The sequence below is a fragment of the Oreochromis aureus genome, linkage group 10 (assembly GCF_013358895.1).
Source record: "Oreochromis aureus strain Israel breed Guangdong linkage group 10, ZZ_aureus, whole genome shotgun sequence".
NCBI classification, from domain to species: Eukaryota; Metazoa; Chordata; class Actinopteri; order Cichliformes; family Cichlidae; genus Oreochromis; species Oreochromis aureus.
Window position 1 is genome coordinate 25,985,905 of NC_052951.1, and position 17,926 is coordinate 26,003,830.

At 39.2% G+C, this 17,926-nt stretch overlaps 1 protein-coding gene across 2 annotated transcripts; it reads left to right on the forward strand.

The window, feature by feature from the left end:
- Nucleotides 1–98: 98 nt before the first annotated feature.
- On the forward strand, nt 99–17,820 carry LOC116319022 (AP-2 complex subunit beta). Of its 2 annotated transcripts, XM_031738233.2 has the most exons (22): nt 99–226; nt 2,457–2,511; nt 2,629–2,734; nt 4,538–4,673; nt 4,965–5,210; nt 5,373–5,563; nt 5,711–5,932; nt 6,370–6,490; nt 6,608–6,703; nt 6,812–6,927; nt 7,099–7,264; nt 7,690–7,788; nt 8,024–8,283; nt 9,768–9,960; nt 10,753–10,794; nt 12,849–13,001; nt 13,085–13,230; nt 13,322–13,451; nt 13,839–13,923; nt 14,272–14,358; nt 15,109–15,263; nt 15,877–17,820. In XM_031738233.2, exons 2-22 carry the CDS (start codon nt 2,475–2,477, stop codon nt 15,949–15,951), a joined length of 2,862 nt encoding a protein of 953 aa, XP_031594093.1. In that variant the 5' UTR covers nt 99–226; nt 2,457–2,474; the 3' UTR covers nt 15,952–17,820. The 2 variants fall into 2 exon arrangements, with proteins under 2 accessions (XP_031594093.1, XP_039474434.1); XM_039618500.1 differs by lacking the exon at nt 10,753–10,794.
- Nucleotides 17,821–17,926: the final 106 nt, after the last annotated feature.

A 17,926-nucleotide genomic window follows, 5' to 3' on the forward strand; every position in this document is an offset into this window, starting at 1 on the left:
AACTATACAAACATCTACTAACAGCCGTTATAAAATCAACGAAATGTGTTCGCTGCAACAACACATCCTGGTATTCTTTACCTCAGAAGGGAAGTTGTCCAGTTTCCGATGAGTGTGAATGCACCATCGTTATCCTGGTTCTCCATCTTCCTCCAAACAGACGAAGGAGCAGCCTGCGTCTGACACCCAGTGGAATATTTTTCTCTTCTCACGTATACTCAGCAAGGTATGGGCGATATTATACAGTACAGGACCTTCTTTTAACCTTGCTGTCATTGTGTTGTGATTTTGTATCGACTGTATTTTTGCAGGGCTGCTCATCGTTTAGCTACCGTAAAGGCAGCTCCTGGAAACTGGGCCGCTGCTCACGTTTCTATTTTGACTCCAGATTTAACATAACGCAATCTTGTCATATCGGACTGTAAACCCAGGTTGATGTTAGAAGTTGTCTGTGTTTGGAGTTTGTTGTTAATATTTGTGGTATCGCAGTAGGGAGCGGATGTATTTAGCATCTAGCTAACGCTAGCTAAGTGGAAGTGCTGTGCCTCCCGGTTAATTAAAGCTAACCTGATGTTTGTTGAGAGGTCAAACGTCGTCACACCCAGAAACACAGAGCAGTTAATGTCACAGATTAGAGTAGGTTCTTCTTCACCATACAGATGAAGAAAATGGCTAATGCCGGCTAAAGTAAAGGTTTAATTCTTTAACATGTAACCCTAAGTACGTTTTCTTCAATGTAATAGCATGTTTTAGCTAGGGCTGTACAGATACACAAATGTGTGGTCACAGGTTTACATACAGTCATTATGGACATCGATATCATATGTTTGTGCTTTTAATGATTGCTCTGAACTTTGAATTCTTTTCCAGGTTTGCATGATTGCAGAGCTTACATCATTAATAACTCTGCAAAAATTTGAAATTATGTTGGATTTTCTCTCATCCACACAGATTCAAATATATACATAAACCCCTATTAATATTTGGTTAAGTGTCCCTTAGTAAGTTGCATCTTCCCCAGATGCTTTTGGTAGCGATCAACAAGCTTCAGCCATAATTCTTGCTGATCATTTGACCGCTCTTCTCGTCAGAATTGGTAAATATATCTACCGCCACCGTGCTTGACAGCTGGCACTCTGTTCTTAGATTTGAAAGGCGTACCATTATTCCTCCAAACATATCTCTTGTCACTGTGGTCAAATAGCTCAATCTTTGTCTCATCTGACCATAAAACCTTTCTCCAGAAGGCATTTTGCTTGACTATATTTCAAATTGCAGTTGAGCTTGAAGCAAGGGAGTAGGTGAAAGAGAGCCTGGAGAGGCGGAGATATGCTCTAGTGGAACTGACAAAAAGATAGAAGGCCAAGCTGGAGCTGTCAAAGCACAATATGCTCGGACCACACTGGTCAGGTTTAGAAATAAGTACAGAGGGACAGCACAGGTTGAGTAGTTTGGAGACAAGGTTACAGAGGCAAGGCTTAGGTGGTTTGGACATGTGCAGAGGAGGGATAGTGGATATACCAGACAAAGAATGTTGAATATGGAACTACCAGACAGGAGGAAAAGAGGAAGACTGCAAAGAAAATACAAAAAATAAAATCCATGCATTTAGCGAAGGAGGGCATGCAGAGGGTTGGTGTGACAGAGGAGGATGCTAGGGATGGGATGGCAGATGATCCTTTGTGGTGACCCCTAAAGGAATCATCTGAAAGAAGAAGAAAGGGGAATGAATAATAACAAAAACAAATTAAACATAATAAAATTGCATTTGGTGCTTCCCTAGTGTGGTGCATTATGATAAAATTAAGTTGCCTATTTCAGAGTTTACTAGAACTTCATATACTCTGTAAAACAGTAGGGAGTGTATAATTCAGACATAAATGGTTCTCCTAACCTCTGCCAAACCCAGGATCCTCCATTACAATGCCTGAAAATAAAGCCTAATTAATGAATCCAGACTATAAGATTACAGTGCTCTGTAGTCCACTGGTTGTGTTTAACACCACTCCAGCTAATATTTGGCATTTTGCTTGGGGCTCTTAGGCTTTCATTTCCACATCACCATGCAAACCAGTGTCATGAAGCCACTTTACTGCTGTATGGATTTTGCTCAGTTATTTATTGAAAGGGGTGTTCTCCATACTTGTAGTGTAACCTTGTGTATTTGTAAAGCAGTTATTCATACATTCATTTAGAAACTAAACACATCAGGTTGGTCTGTCATAGAAGAAACCTGTAAAATTTTTAGATTTATTACTGACTGTTACAGTGTACTATGTTGGAGGCAAACCTGATGACTGAATCTCATTGAACTACTTTGTGGCTTGTCACCACATCACTTAGTCATATGGCAGATCAGGGAAGAAGAGGTACTACAGACTGTTATTGTATATTAAAGCCTCACTGAATGATTATGTAATATTTTTTAAATGTATTTATCTATTTATTTTTTACAGAACTAAAGGACCACAGTCATGACGGACTCCAAATATTTCACAACAAACAAAAAAGGTGAGTATGGAAGAGAAATTGTTTTTTGTTCATGTGGGCATGTTAGAGATTGGAAATTTATGGCAGTGTATATATAAACAGCACTGCTTTCAACTCTTCATCTGATTCATCTTTCAGGGGAGATCTTTGAACTGAAGGCAGAGCTGAACAATGAGAAGAAGGAGAAGAGGAAAGAGGCAGTGAAGAAGGTCATTGCTGCCATGACTGTTGGCAAAGATGTCAGGTATACTACAAAATAGAGCAGGGCGATATGACCAAAAATATTTATCACGATATACATTTGAAAATTTGCGATAACGATATAACTGACGATATAATTGACACTAGACAAAATACTTTACAACTCCACAACTTTATTAGTGCAAAAAGAAACCCATCAATGTATTTTCACTTAAACAAGCAGCTGTTTTTTATGTGCATTAAAGTTACATAAAAATGTAACACTGCAAATTCCTTGCGAACAGTTTAACCAAAAGCCATTTCCAGTAGAAATTGGCCGACATATCCTCAGCATAACCATGTATAATATCCACAAAACTTAAAAAGAGGTTATACACACACAATACGGTAATATTATGTTGAAGCACAGTACGTATCACTCCGCGAGGCTCCTGCCTGCGATAGCCGTAATGCTCCGACAATCCATCAAGCGGTGTGGGTTCGTAGCTTAGCAAAGTCGTACTAAAACATTTGACAGATTTTTGAGCGCCGTGTACCACATAAAATCATTTCGAGGTCAGTAAACACAACCAGAATTCATACATAAGGCACGCGGGATTATAAGGGGCACTGTCGATTTTCAGAAAAATCAAAGGATTGATTTTAAGTGTGCCGTATTTTCCAAACAACACGGTAATAACGACGGCCCGCTAGCATGTGCTACCAAAAATAGTGCTTTGTTGTGTATCTGACGGACGAAAGCTAAACCAGTTCCACACCACTGAAGTTGCAGCATTTTTACAAACCAACTCTGGTTCATCCGTTTCATTTAACGATCCACTTTCGCTCTTCTCATTCTGCGTCGCCGCCATGTGCGTATGTAAACTTACGCACTGCGCATGCGCGTTTTACCCACATTCTATCGCGATATTTCATTTTGCTATCGTTGCCCAAAATTACACCGGTATTACCGTGAACGGTATGATATAGCCCAGCCCTACTACAAAACTGTGTTTATGACATGCTTCACACAGGTCTATAATTATAACAGTGTGATAAGATAAGCAAATCAAAGTGACGTGGCTTCTGTGATTTCTCAGTTGCATTATGTGTTGGCACCGAATATCTTAAACAAGAAGAAAATTGTAGTGTTGTGCTCACTGACCAACAGACCATTGGATTAAAGTCCTTCACTCTCCAAAGCAATTCAGCTGCTGATATTTAACTCTGAGTTTTGCTTTTGGAAAGCTGATTAGTCTCATCCTCAGTAGACTGATATGTGGTCATTGTTTCCGGCTCTGCTTTTGTTTCCGCTGTTCTCTGCCAACTCCCAGGATATGTTCCTGGAACTGTCAGTGCTGCTAAGAGAGTAATAGTAAATAAAAGTCTCAGTATTGTTCAGAGGGCTCACTGCTTTGCTATTGATTGCCATCGGTCAAGGAAATCAGTCATTGCAAATGAAGAGAACACAGTAGCAGAGATTAAAAAATAGGAGAGAGCAGTTGCTAGGGTGCTTGGAGCTCTGGCTACTTTCACTCTTTTTATATATCTGATTAGTAGCCTCAGAAATCAGGGAGTAAAAGTGTGAACGAAAGGACGTTTTTACCACTTTCAGGCTATTCAGACATCATTGTTGGACTTTTGGGATGATCACTTTGCACACAGTGTTTTTTCACAGTGTGCTAAAGCTTTACAGACATTAAGTAGTCATAGTACAGTTGTATGATATGTCTGTTAAGCCGATTTGTACTGATGTGAGTTCAGCACAGTTACTCATGCAGTAAATTCACAGCTAGTGTGAGAGAACATGACAGTGTTCCAACATTGTCTAGTACTCATTTTTGAAGTCAATTTGCTTTGCTCTCAGTTCTTTGTTCCCAGATGTAGTCAACTGCATGCAGACTGACAACCTGGAGCTGAAGAAGTTGGTGTACCTCTACTTGATGAACTACGCCAAGAGCCAGCCTGATATGGCTATAATGGCCGTTAACAGCTTCGTCAAGGCAAGACAGAGAATGAACTGTTCATTAACGGCATCTTACACTAATCTGCACTAAGGCAGTTAAATCTAAAAATACTTTTTATTGTTTTCCTGCTACCATAGTTTGTCCATGCTGTTTCACAGGATCCATCCATGGGTTTCTTACATGCCAGTGGGGGTTAAGATTTTTGTACAGTTTTCAGATGTGTCTTGAACACAAACTCATGATTTGCTCCAAATTACAAAGTGAGTTAGTTTTTTAACTTTAAGGCCCATTGTACCTATGTAAAATCTTTCTTCGCCTATCCCCTAGGACTGTGAGGACCCCAATCCTCTGATTAGGGCTCTTGCCGTCCGCACCATGGGTTGCATTCGGGTAGACAAGATCACAGAGTACTTGTGTGAGCCGCTGAGAAAGTGCTTGAAGGATGAGGACCCATATGTGAGGAAGACTGCAGCTGTTTGTGTAGCTAAACTTCATGACATCAATGCCCAGATGGTGGAGGACCAGGGCTTCCTGGACTCCTTGAGAGATCTTATTGCTGACTCCAATCCCATGGTAGGTCTCAGTACTTTTCACCTCTATCTGTATCTTTCCCAAAGTTGTGTTGGTGCTTTAAAAATGCTGTTAGTTTCCTTTGGATTACTATTAAAGAATAATTAAGTTAATATAGAGTTAATTATTGTTGAAATCATTATTGTTTCATATCTTGCGTTTTAGGTTGTGGCCAATGCAGTTGCTGCCTTATCAGAGATCAGTGAGTCTCACCCCAACAGCAACCTGCTGGACCTCAATCCACAGAATATCAACAAGCTGCTGACGGCCCTCAACGAGTGCACAGAGTGGGGACAGACTTTCATCCTGGACTGCCTGTCCAACTACAACCCCAAGGATGAGCGTGAGGCTCAAAGGTAGCAGTCCTGTCAACTTTTACTTGAAACTACACCATTTGTGATATTAAGGAGAGTTACAAAAATCCTTTTAAGATCAGAGATAAGCCCAACATTATCACTACACGACACCACTGAAAATGATGGGATTTCTGCTTCTTCTCAAAGCATCTGTGAGCGTGTCACCCCCCGGCTGTCTCATGCCAACTCAGCGGTGGTGCTGTCAGCTGTGAAGGTACTGATGAAGTTCTTGGAGCTGCTGCCCAAGGACTCTGACTACTACAACACATTGCTTAAGAAGTTATCTCCCCCACTGGTCACCTTGCTCTCCGGGGAGCCAGAGGTCCAGTATGTGGCTCTGAGGAACATCAACCTCATCGTCCAGAAGAGGTATATTGATAGAAAAGACAGAGAAAGGTTTCAAGTTGAGCTGCTGGGTTTAATATTAACTCAAAAAACATTTTTAATCTATAGATTTAGAAATTTGGTTATTTCCTTATTGTAATTTCTTCATATTTTACTGTGTTTGTTTGTTTACACACTCTTATGACAAGCAATCGTAAGCTGGGAAAGACAGATTTCTATTTTTTGCCTCACCACCTTCTAATGTATATTTTTTGTTTGTACACACTGAACTGAACTTTAGCACACACACAGGATAAACCTTCTTGTCTAGCAGCTTAAGGGCTATAGCAGCCTATATTACTCTGTGACTGACACTTACATGCTTATTTACCTGCTACTTGTAAAGCGTTAAATCCCTTCGTGGGATTTTTCTTTTGGACTAGGTGCCACACTATAATGTGTCATGTATTGATTTTGTGCAGGCCTGAGATCCTGAAGCAGGAGATCAAGGTGTTCTTTGTCAAATACAATGACCCCATCTATGTGAAACTAGAGAAACTGGACATCATGATCCGTTTGGCTTCTCAGGCCAACATTGCCCAGGTACTTCACAGAAAACAAGACTAAAAGTATATTGTAGCAATTAATTGTTCAAAAATCTTTAACATTATTTATAGAAAGTAGTTTTAAAATGATTCACTTCTGTTCTGTGATTTGCAGGTTTTGGCTGAATTAAAGGAGTATGCCACAGAGGTAGATGTGGACTTTGTGCGTAAAGCTGTACGAGCCATCGGACGCTGTGCCATCAAAGTTGAGGTGAGAATTATGGGCCCGCTCAGCTAAAATAATGATGTGTCGTTAGTAATTTAAAACTCTTTTTCTGGTAGTAAAGGTGACAGATGTTTCTGTCCTGTTTCCCGTCAGCAATCGGCCGAGCGCTGTGTCAGCACTCTGCTGGACCTGATCCAGACTAAGGTCAACTATGTGGTTCAGGAGGCTATTGTGGTCATCAGGGACATCTTCCGCAAGTACCCCAACAAGTAGGTTTCTCATTGAATGTGTGGAAAGTACTTATCAAGTAACTATCCAGTGCTCTATATAAACCTTTTTAAAAAATTGATGGACTGTGTAGCTCACATGTGTACATGTCATTTCATGTGATGTAGTAGTTTGTAGTCCGATTCTGACCTTAGCGATATGGTGTTCTTTAGGTATGAAAGCATCATTGCCACACTCTGTGAGAACCTGGATTCCCTGGATGAGCCTGACGCTCGAGCTGCCATGATCTGGATTGTTGGCGAGTATGCTGAGCGGATTGACAACGCTGATGAGTTGCTGGAGAGCTTCCTTGAGGGCTTCCATGATGAGAGCACTCAGGTAAGTTTATTAAAAAAAACAAACAAAACACATGTAAGATAAAATACAAAGATTACGATTCAATATACGAGAGCAGCTTTACATATTTCAGAAAGGCTAGTCTTACTTACAAAAAAACATTGAGTTGAATTTTAACAGTTTATCTAGAATAATAAAATGTTTTCATGTAGTTAGTTTTGACGTTTTTTAACAATGTCAACAATGTTCCTATGATTTGTGATTACATTGTGTATTGTCATGACTTAAATAAGAAAGGTTTCAATAATCTTATGTTTCTGTAAATATCATTAACTGTTGTAGTCGGGGATCGACTGTTTCAAATATTTTTTGACCTACCATAGCTATAATGAGGGGTTAGACTTTTAAAGGCATTGCATATAAAACACAACCATATTCCAATGGTGTGTGTGTGCTTGGACTTGCAGGTCCAGCTTACTCTGTTGACCGCCATTGTCAAGCTGTTCCTTAAGAAGCCATCAGAGACTCAGGAGCTGGTGCAGCAAGTCCTCAGCTTGGCCACTCAGGTGAGTCATATATTTCATTCTGAAGAAGCTTTGCATGAGTTTGATGACTTGTTCAGTCCCTCTCTCTGAGAAGTGTTTCTTTCTGTAATATATGAAAGTATTTTTCTCAGATATGTAGGTTTCTTAGCTGCCACTTTTGCAACAACTTGTGAAACTGTGGTCCTCACAATCTTCCAGTATGTGATTTCTGCCCATATTAAGTATAACTTACACCACTTGTTGACCTCCTATGCAGGACTCTGACAACCCTGACCTACGGGACAGAGGCTACATTTACTGGCGCCTGTTGTCCACTGACCCCGTGACCGCTAAAGAGGTGGTGTTGTCAGAGAAACCCCTAATCTCAGAGGAGACCGACCTAATAGAGCCCACCCTACTGGATGAGCTTATATGCCACATTGGCTCCCTGGCCTCTGTGTATCACAAGCCCCCCAGCGCCTTTGTGGAGGGAAGCCATGGAATCCACCGGAAGCACCTTCCTGTTCAGCACAGCAGGTCAGACACTGTTTTCAGTGCCATACCAGTTCTACACAATGTCACATCAGCTGTTTTTACCAGCTGTTGTTCTGGGTGCAGGGCGCCATCATGCAAAACTTTTGTTGCTTTCACTACTAGTCCATTGTACTAATACATAGAGCTCATACTTTAATATTTGGCTTTTTGGGCATGATGGTGTGAAAGATCAGTGTAATAAAACCGTCGAATTCTTGAAATTCTTGAAAGGAGCTTAACTTTAATAATCACACTGGCGTAAACTGATTATACTCAGATATTTCATATTGGTTGCGCTTTGCTTCCATTTTCCATATATAAGAGGAAGTATTTATCCCTTCAGTAGTTCAGCTCTGTTGCATGGCAAATTTGCAAATTGGCCAGGAAGGTCAGTTCATGAAAATGAGTCATATGTCGAAATTGTGAGATAAAATCACACAACCTGTAATTGCTGAAGAATAGATTTTGCTTGATCCCTGGTGTTTATAAGCAGAAACACTATAGTGGCTATCTTTGTACTTCTACCATGTTCATACTTCATATTTTCCAGGAATGTGCCCGTGTTGATCTGTTTGACAACAAGCAGCTGAGTCTAAAGTCTAAACGGTTAAAACTACTTTAAAAAAGTAATTCGTGTGAGTGGTTTGATGTTTTTTGCACATAAAAATTAAGGTAAAGACAGAAAGTGTCTTTATTCATCCAGCAGTTTAAAATGCAGTCTTCTGGTCTCAAAGCAGTTAGTTTGGTATCAAGAAAATGATGGATAATACTTATTAATGTGATATTGTGTATTGTATATGTGAGCTGAGAACTCGTCAGTTTGTTAATCATAGCTCAGTTTATGCTTTACACTGGTTTCGAAAACAGGACATTGCCCAACTCTTAAAATATTGCCTCATGCCCCACTGATGTTGAAGAGTCAGGCAAAATCTTGTGTGAAAGAAGAATCTACAACAGGAAGTTGTGGACTTGAAGACTTTTAGATTCATTTCCATTGAAATGGATGTACTGTATTTATCCCAGTTTAATAAGGAAGTGTATTTACATAATGGAAACAAGTTTTATGATATAAACAAATTGACATTTCTGTTTATTCCTCCTTTAAACTCACTACTTCCAACACAGTGCTGTAGCACAAGGTCCTCTCTAGCAGTGGGCTTGTTTGCTGCCAGTTTAGCTCACAAGGTGAGATGGCAATCTCATGCAGCAGCCTGGACCCAATGGCCCTTTACTGCTCATCTTTGCCCACTCTCTCCCTGCCTTCTTGTTTACTCGCCAGTAAATCTACTAAATGCAAAAACGCCCGCAAAAATAATGTTTAAAAAAATCATGTTTAAAAAAAGTTGTTGCCGTGCTGCATTACTAAAGCTTCTACTATTTTGCATTCTTTCATAATTTTCCATTTATCTGTGATACTTTTGGAGCTCTTAGGATTTAGGTTTCCAAGTACATTTCGCTTACCAGTCTACTGTTTTGCCTTACGACAGCATCGACACAGGCGAGAGCCCAGTCAGCGCTGGGCCAGCGGCAGCCATGGACCAGCCACATGTCATTCCCAGTCAGGGTGACCTGCTGGGTGATCTGCTGAACCTGGACCTGGGTCCTCCAGTCAATGTGCCCCAGGTCTCCTCCATGCAGATGGGTGCGGTGGACCTTCTGGGAGGAGGCCTGGACAGTTTGGTGAGCATGAGCATATTTATGCACATTTACTTTACTAAATTTAGGTAAAGATCCACTGAGCGATTGTGCTTTATTGTCATTGCAGCAATGAGTCTTACCTGTTCGGCACATTGTATGGAATAATAATAGACATTTATACTGTATTCAAGCTTTGACTCCCATTAGATCCTTCTATAGTTTACCAGTGGTGGTTACGTGATGCTACCTAGTGGTTATCACCGTTCATTGTAATGACTCTGCCATTACATTAAGGAGGAAAGAGGCTGTGCCGGCAGTTGTAAAACATCTGGAAAGCTGAAATTTTCCCAAAAGAAAAGGGTATATGATGAAAAGTTAGTTTTTCTTTGTTCCTCCTTAGGATTGTTATAGTTGAAGAAGACCTATTCAGACCTTGTATTTGCTGAAACCATTTTCTTTTCTACTGGGTTTTATGTGTTCATGCAAGTATGCTTGTGATAAAAAGTAACTGTTATGCTCATATGCTGTATCTTGCTGTAACACAAATTTAAAATGTTTTAATACCATAACATCGGCTCATAAACATGTTACTAGGTATTTTTCTTCTATTACCACTTCTCCGAGCTGCTGGAACATCTGGATTTCTTCATAATCTCTTACAGAGCGATTTTTGAATGTCTAACCTACAATGCAGAGATTAATATTTCCCCAGAAAGTGAGGGCTCCTCTTGATGGGTTATGGTTGCTAAGAAAGTCTCTGTCTCTGTCTTTGTGTCTTTGGTCTGTCGGTAATGTTTGGATGCTGTCTTTGGTGGCCTCTCCTCTCTCCTGTAGCTGGGGGGAGACCTGGGCGGAGGTGTTGGGGGAAGTCCAGCAGTAAGTCAAGCCCTTCTGTTTGGCCGTCTGCATGCTGCATGCTTCCTGAATTTAACCCACCACACTCGTCTTACTCACGCATTTTTCAACAAGATGACCACACGTATGTTTTGAATGTTTTAGCTAGAGCTGGGCGATATAAGATTTTTTCATATCACGATATGTTTTTTTCATTTCAGGCGATAACGATATATATCACGATATAAGCCAAATAACTATATTTGTAAGATTTAAATGTGCTGTTGCTCACAAGTAAAATGTGAAATAATTAGCAGCTTGTTTTAATTAAAATATTTATTTCCCATAATAAGTTCAACAGGGTAGATGTACTTAAGGAACATGAGACTTCAGTTTCAGATAAATAAAGGCAAATATTGCAAACTACACAAAAGGCAGCCGCTAAAGCGTTTAAGTTTCAAAATAGAACAAACAAAACAGACTACTAAATTGTCAATTCCACTTAGAAACAAAATATTAATTTAAAAATAAATCTTAGGTCGTTTTACAGAAGAACAGACAAAATTGACTAACTTTTGTCAATATCAAATAAACTGAGAACTAAAAGGAAATTCTCAATCTCTCCTTGTTGTATAGCTTAGCTTTTCAAACAGTTTTAACAGTTACTTTAGTCTGACAAAAGCCGAATGACGAATTAGTGCTTTCAGTCAGAGATTGAGCATGCACCGCTTTATTGTATTTCCAGACTTGCTTTCGGCACAATTTACAGTGCGCGCTACTCTGTTTTTTTTGTCAGACTTGAAATAGCTGAAATACCTTCACACTACGGAACTTCTGTGGCCCTTCCGTTCGACAATCTCTCCGGCATTGGAACCATCATCTGTTTTTTCTTCGGTAACCTTCGGTCACGCTCTTGGTTGATTTTTCTCTAGTCGGCAAACTCATTTCCTTCATTACCCGGGCTGCACGGCTGCAAAAACAAATACACATGTGCGCCTTGGCGCTTGTGCTGTACGTAACAAGTCACGTGACGTGACGCTGCGGCTGTGATTGGTTCGGCTCTGCGCTACTTAATTTGGATTGGCTGTTCTTTTTTTTTTTTTTTTTTTAAGAGGACAAGAGAGATGAGGCCTATCGCAATAGTTTAATTTTTCTATCGAAAAAAGTTATTTCGCAATACATATTGTTATCGTTTTATCGCCCAGCTCTAGTTTTAGCCCATATAAGCCTTTGATGGGACACACAAAGGCATACAGGGGCAAACTGAAAGCCCTCTCCTTCCCTCAGACATCAGGATGAATACATCACTTAGTTCTATTTCTCACTTCCTATTAAGACCTTCTTTAAATATTCATAGTGTGGGAATGCAGTACACATTATATTTTTGGTCATTTTGGGGGGTGGGGGGTGACATGGCCACTGACAACATTTATAGGCATCTTAAACACTTTAAAGAAAGGAAGAGGTCATAATTGTGTAGTAATGAGGACATAACAGATTTTACTGTGTTGTAGAGCCATTCATAGACTAGAATCTCCTTTTTTACAACCACCTTATGAAAATAGTAGATTTTTTATTTTCCATCAATATCAATTTCAATATATCATAATTTTTCCATCAATTTGAACATATAAAAATATACACAGCACGGATATATTTGTTTATCCCCTCTTTTCCATTCTCTTGTATGATTTTATACATTCTAAGAGGCTGAGTTAATATGATGTTAATTTGGACTTCTAAAGTATTTTTCAAATAATATTTTTGTAATAAATGGGCTCAAACAGGCAAAACAAAATTTTTACTCCTTTTAAATTAATCTCACATTTGATTTTTTTGATTTTTGATTTTTTTTTTTTTTCCTCTGGGATTTGGCTAATCGTGATCTTGATGTGATTGAAATCTTGTTTTGTTTTTTTTCTTCATAATCACAAAGACTTTAATCAGTTGCTTCTTCCGTTGTTCTGGTCTAAGATTTTCTGTGTGACCCGTTTAGTAGATTTTAGTAAATTTGTCAAGTCTTCTGTGATACTTCATAAAATTATACTTTATTAGATTGTGTTTTGTGTGTGTTTTTGTTGTGATTTTTGTTGCAGGTGGGACAAAACTTTATCCCGTCATCCGTCCCCAACACTTTTGCTCCTTCACCTACACCTGCGCCTCCTGCCACCAGCAGTGGCCTCAACGACTTGTTTGAGCTTTCCACAGGCATGGCCATCACCACAGGAGGCTATATAGCCCCCAAAGCAGTGAGTTCACGCAACTTTCTCCTGGAAGGTGTAACGTAAGTAAAACACTCTATGTTATTGACTGCAGTTGTACTTTTTACCAGGTGTGGCTTCCTGCAGTGAAAGCTAAAGGGCTGGAGATCTCTGGAACGTTCTCTCGCCGCCAGGGTCACATGTACATGGACATGACTTTCACCAACAAAGCCCTACAACACATGACCGACTTTGCTATCCAGTTTAACAAGAACAGGTCAGTGATCTGACTCAACGGGAATGTAGTGTCATTGCTTATTGCAGAAATGTTTTACAACTAACTTTAATATCAATGTATGTTTCTGCAGTTTTGGGGTGATCCCCACCAGTCCTCTGCCCATTCATACTCCACTGATGCCCAATCAGAGTATTGAGATCTCTTTGCCTCTTAACACCATTGGGCCAGTTATGAAGATGGACCCTCTCAATAATCTTCAGGTATAGCAGCACACAGTGCCCACACATTTTATCAGCAGTGGAACACATTTAAAGGCGTGGCCAGGGACAGGTGTCTTGCTTTTTCTGTCTCTCTGAAATGTGTGTTTTGTTTTATTATTTTTTTTAATTATTATTTAGTGTGACATGGCCATTAGTTCAGAAATAATTTCTCAGCATCTTGCAAAAAATGAAAATTCCAGGGTGTTTGCACTCATCTCAGTACAAGAACTGGAAACTGAGAAAAACATATATTGCAAGATGTGATATGTGATATTTGGGAAACTGATGTTTAGTTTACAGTTTTAACTTGATTGAATGCAAATGTTGGTATATTGCTTGTTATACTCAAGATGTCAAACTCACCATGTCCTCTTGTCTTTCCTATAGGTGGCTGTAAAGAACAGCATTGATGTGTTCTACTTCAGCGTACTCATCCCTCTCAATGTATTCTTTGTCGAGGATGGAAAAATGGGTAAGATTCTTAAAACCTTTTAAAACAGCAACACCAAGTGTGGTACTTTTCCTTAAATGGCTAATTATATCCCTCACAGCTATTGAAGCTTGACAAACATTGCTGTTACTTGGGAAATGTATATTCAGTCTGCTTTTAGGCTGTAACAGTATGTTACTGAAACCTACCTGATTGTGAAGTGTGATTGCTATAGAATTAAAATAATTCCTTCATTCCTAATAGATATGAATAGAATCAAACAAGAATAGTAAATCTTTTAAAGGGCTTTGAATATCAATGTTAGTGGTTTGAAACCATCCAACACTTTCTACATCACTGCTGTCGGATATTTTCTTTATTCTTCTTCAGAGCGACAGGTGTTCCTGGCTACTTGGAAAGACATCCCCAATGAGAATGAGCTACAGTATCAGATAAAGGACTGCCACCTTAATGCAGGTAGACACATTTGTCAAAAATCTCATGAGCATGTTAAATTATTTTACCTGCGTGTTTGTTTTCTTTCTCGTCCACATAACTTGGGTCTGTACTTCTTTATTTGGTGGTTTCTCTAACATATCAAAAGATTAGACAGTGCTTTTACTCATACAAAATATGGCGAATGGCACAATGATGCATTTTTAAAGTAGTTGTTGTTTGTTTCAATGATTGAATACAATTTAACCAAACCGTATCATCAGCATGGTTGCATTTAATACATAGATGACTGATTAACACATTTTCAGTTCAGGGTTTAAAAACCTTATTTTTCAGACCTCAAAAATACTCCAACTTACCCAAAAAGCCTTATTTCTCTCTGTTTTCTTTCTCCACCCGCATGCTTATCTTTGGATACTCTTTTTTTTTTTTTTTTTTTTTTTTTAACCAATGCTGAACATCTCCTTTCCTTTAAAAAAGTTCACAATATTTTTGCCACTATAATCCTAGCGGCTAAAAGCCGACCAAAGCAGTGCTAGTTTCAGAATACCTGTCCAGCATTACTTACATCTGAAGGTTGAAGTTGATTAAAATCCTCACAAACCTAGTTTACCCTTTTGCCAGTAGTGGACTTTGTATTAGCTCATGCATACATTAGTGTGAGTGCATATGGTTCCAGTAGTGATAGGACCCTCTTGTGTGTGTTTTGATGTGGCTTCTGAAATGTGAGTGAGGTGTAATCATAATCTGAGAAACCTTCCGGTCTTGCAGACACGGTTTCAGGGAAGCTGCAGATTAACAATATCTACACCATTGCCAAGAGAAATGTAGAAGGCCAAGACATGCTCTACCAATCCCTGAAGCTAACCAATGGCATCTGGATTCTGGCTGAGCTCCGCATTCAACCTGGCAACCCCAACTACACGGTATAGCATCACAAGAGTTACCACTTTTTCACTTTGACCCTCTGTTCTGGGTTTTAAAAAGTAATGAGGAAAGTTTCATCTTTGCTTACAAAGATTTTCTCGTTTTAGCTGACCACCAGTTAAAAGTTTAAAGTAACTATAAATACAGTGAAAATCAGTAAGTCATGGTATAGAAGATAGTGAATCCAGAAAATAAGCAGTATTTATTTATTTTTTTAACTTGTACTGCTTGAAAAGCAGCTAATGATTTTCAAATAATTACCGGTTATTTGTCTTAATGAGCTAATCATTTCAGTTGTGGACAAAAAGTGAGAATGTTGTAATACAATGGTAAGGGAATACAATTATACAGCACTACCCTACTTCAGTATGGGAAGCACGCTACAATATTCGTGCAAGATCCTGACCCACTCGTTAGCCTTCCTTGTACACAGAATAAATCCTCAAAGTAAAATGGGAAAAGCATTGTCAGTAACGTCCCTCGTTCCAGTTTTACTCCTTTATTCCTCAGTTGGTCAGTATAAGCAGCGTAAACAGAGCTGTGATTAAGCATCTTTATAAATGTGTGAGTGAGTGCGTCTCCCTTTATAACTCTGTTCTCCTTTGTCCACAGCTCTCTCTCAAGTGTCGGGCTCCAGAAGTGTCTCAGTACGTCTACCAGATGTACGATTCTGTGCTGAAGAATTGATGCACTTCACCACTTGCCGACTCTGCTTCATCCTGACAACAAACCGCAGTGTTTTTTGTTTGTTTTTTTATGTTTTTTTTGTATGTGCAGCTGACTGCCAAAACAAGAGAATCCAAACAGTAAAAGATGGATAGTAAGCAATTTTGGAGATTAAGTGTATTTTTCCTTGAAATGAACAGCAGGGTAAATGTGAGTTGAGACAAAGGGTATTGGGAGTGATTATCAAGCATGCTGTTGACATTTCCTTTATTTTGGCAGTTGAAAGCATCATTAAAATCCTCTTAATTCTACCCCCTATTTTTACGTCTCAGTGAAAACCATTCCATCCTTAACGTTACGTCTTATTGTTGTGAAGATGTGATTAATGATGAAATTGTCCTGAGTGGGGACTTGCTTTGTTCAGCTCACACTTCTTTTAATTTAGATCCACTTTTGATGCTTTGTTTGTTTCAGTTGTACCTCCAGAGTCACAGCAGTATTCTGTTGTTTTGAGACCAGAAACGTCTGTCTGACCGCTTCTGCCACATCTGGTGGGATCACAATTTGTGCAATTTGTTTAGAAACAAATGTCTACTTTCTCCCCTTACTGTGAAGCATTGTACACTAATTGAGAAACTTAGCGATAAATTAGCAACTCTGTAATTGCAAAATCCTGACATTTCATCGTTTCCTTATGCCGTTTATGCTCTTTATGGCAGAGGCGTTTACAGCCATCCGGGCTTCACAAAGCTGCAGTGTTTAATGACACTCCAACTTATCCTTTTCTTGTTAAAGCTTTCAGAAGCAGTTCGCTGTGCTGGTTCTGATATAAAACAACTTCAGTATAACATTTTATGAAGTGCTTTTCAAAGATTAAAGAAGTCCAGTCCAGTGAGCCCATAAGCAAAGGAAAAGTTACACTGTTTAGAGTCTACTGATGAGCAGGTGGGATAAAGCACATTAATGGGTTTAAATTCTTAAAGGTTTACAACCACTACACAAACCACAGCAGCCAATTTTGTGTTCACACTCCAGTGCCACTCTGTTTCGGGTTATTTGCTTGACTCCTCCTTTCTGAAACGGTCCCATTTACTGCAGCCACACTTTTCACAACTATATTTTCATTCCTATTTATTGTGCATCTACCTCTGTGTGTTTTCTTTTCACAGGTGTTATTGTTGCATTAGTTTCATTTCTTTGATATGCTTTACATGTCATTTGAATGCCAGTGTTTTTATTTTTTGTTTTCTTGGGGGGATTTTCATGTAATGCTAAACTGTGGGAAATCCGCCAAGTCAGACTCACAGGACCACACATTTACACAAATGAAATGCCAAGTTTATTTTTCTTACTCTCAAAAAAATCCTTCTAAAGTTGGCATAGTGTGAGCTATATGAACATTAGAGTGCATATACCCAGACCCCCAGAGTTGTACTGTAGGCCAGTAATGGTGTAGTAAGAAAATGTTTAGTAACTATGTATAAAAATGAAGCAAAAATGCTTTCTCCCTGTCCCAGTGTGTCAGTTGTGTTGGTGATGTACATGAGATGAGAACATTAATGTGCCTGCATGAGCTCGCTGTCATTTTACCCTTTCTTAATTTCAGCTGTGGATTTCCTCAAGTTGGAAAGTTCTGCTCCTAACCCCCTGTCTTCATTGTAGATCCCATTAGTTTTTTTTTTTTGTTTATTATTTTTAGTTTTTTCTAAACACAGCATCGTCTTAACACTCCTGCAAATAGAAATGTTTCCAGCAGCACAGAATGTGTGCCGAGGTCGGTCACGGCATCTTATGAAATGGAAAAGTTTGTGTCATTGCTGTAAGCTTGTTGTAAATGATTTGTTACTGTCACAATATCACATCTTGTGTCAATAAATCGTCAAACCCTTGGTGGAGGTGCATGGTTGTTTTTTTTGTTTTTTTTTTATTTGTGTGTTATGTAAGTCATGTCATACAGCAGAGCAGACCTGAGACAGAAGGTGAGGGGTGCAGGGGA

What these genes read in the sequence shown, in the direction of transcription:
- LOC116319022 (XM_031738233.2), top strand. Translation starts at nt 2,475, where the DNA reads ATGACGGACTCCAAATATTTCACAACAAACAAAAAAG. An exon ending in GATGAGCGTGAGGCTCAAAG is followed by an intron (nt 5,564 to 5,710) that starts GTAGCAGTCCTG and finishes TTCTTCTCAAAG; the next exon opens with CATCTGTGAGCGTGTCACCC. An exon ending in GGACTGCCACCTTAATGCAG is followed by an intron (nt 14,359 to 15,108) that starts GTAGACACATTT and finishes CCGGTCTTGCAG; the next exon opens with ACACGGTTTCAGGGAAGCTG.